The sequence below is a fragment of the Octopus bimaculoides genome, chromosome 26, assembly GCF_046866305.1.
Source record: "Octopus bimaculoides isolate indiv1 chromosome 26, ASM4686630v1, whole genome shotgun sequence".
NCBI classification, from domain to species: Eukaryota; Metazoa; Mollusca; class Cephalopoda; order Octopoda; family Octopodidae; genus Octopus; species Octopus bimaculoides.
In genome coordinates this window covers 27,731,839-27,733,245 of record NC_142953.1, presented here as the reverse complement: position 1 = coordinate 27,733,245, position 1,407 = coordinate 27,731,839, and the positions used below count along the sequence as shown (strand labels likewise).

Sequence of the window (1,407 nt, the reverse complement as noted above, 5' to 3'; positions counted from 1 at the left end):
GTACTGTAGATACGTGTGAGTGTGTGTGTGGCATTCTTATAAATCAGCTTACTCAATGCATGACACTTATAATATGCCTGTGTGTGTGTGTATAGAAACTTCACAAATTGTCACTCCGAGGCAACTTGATTATCTCTTGGTATGAAGTTTGTTTGCTTTCAGTCACTGCCTCTCGCATCTACATACATTCACACCTTGATCCTTAGACATTGCCCCTATATATATATGTGTGTGTGTGTGTGTGTGTGTGTGTGTGTGTGTGTGTGTGTGTGTGTGTGTGTGTGTGTGTGTGTGTGTGTGTGTGTGTGTGTGTGTGTGTGTGTGTGTGTGTGCGTGCGTGAGTGCGTGCGTGTGTGGTATTCTTATAAATCAACTTAACTGATAAATGACACTTATAAAATGCCTATATATCTGTGTTTGTGTGTGCGTTGTGCTTTTTCCCCCACGACCGCTTGATAAGCGATATTGGTAAACTATCGGTTCGGCTAGTTTACCAATAACAGACAGAATAGGCGCCAGGCGTAAAGAATAACTACTGGGGTCTACTTCAAGGCGATACCTCAGCTAAAACCAGTAAGGGTCACGGGTGTGCGAATGTTTGCTTTTTTTTTTGTACTCGCGCGTATTAGAAATGAATACAATACTCACAGATAGAAGGTTAAAATAAGCATAGCCCCGAGTACCAAAGTCGTGGCATGATCAGTCAAGCAGAGCACGTCCATCGTTACTCCTCTCTCTTCGACGAATTACGTTTTAGTTATGTGAAACTAAACGAAATGTTGCCATTTTATACATGCTTTACTCACACTTTAACTCTATCTCTCTGCATTTCTCTCTCATGTTACTCTTTTCTTCTCCCTCTCTTTCTCTATTTGTCCATATATCCCTCTGTCTCACCCTCCCTCTCTCTTTCTCTCTCTTTCTCTTTCTCACTCTTTCCCTCTATATTCCATAAAACACACGCTGATACACACACACACACACACACACACACACACACACACACACACAACTCATTCTGCAGAAAAACACACGTATTCTGCACAAATACACACGCCCTCCCACTTTCTTACCCCCCCTCTCTCTCTCTCTGTCTTCTCTCACGCTTGCAGTATGTATTTCTCATCATCTCTCATACACACACCACTCGAGCACCTATACACTCACATGTACAAATTTCCGCCCCTTCACTCACTTCTCGCTCTCTCTATCTCTCTCCTCTTTCGAATAGTTTTCATTATCTCACACGTTATGTTTCTCCTTTTGTCTGCTCCTCTCTCACTCTCTCTTTCTCTATCTCTTTCGCACACACACACAAACACACACATGCACACACACACACACACACACAGATCTATATGCACGCATTGTAATATCTTTGTGCCCATTATACTAGTCGCTCCTATC

The 1,407-nt window shown here is 42.6% G+C and overlaps 1 protein-coding gene across 1 annotated transcript in view; it reads right to left on the bottom strand.

Moving 5' to 3' along the window:
- LOC106884149 (cytochrome P450 3A24) overlaps positions 1–763 on the bottom strand; it is a 33,910-nt gene extending 33,147 nt beyond the window's left edge. Inside the window, exon 1 of the mRNA XM_089342540.1 lies at positions 649–763. Within this exon, the coding sequence (XP_089198666.1) occupies positions 649–722 (74 nt within the window). The 5' untranslated portion in view covers positions 723–763. The remainder of the gene's footprint in view (positions 1–648) is intronic.
- Positions 764–1,407: the final 644 nt, after the last annotated feature.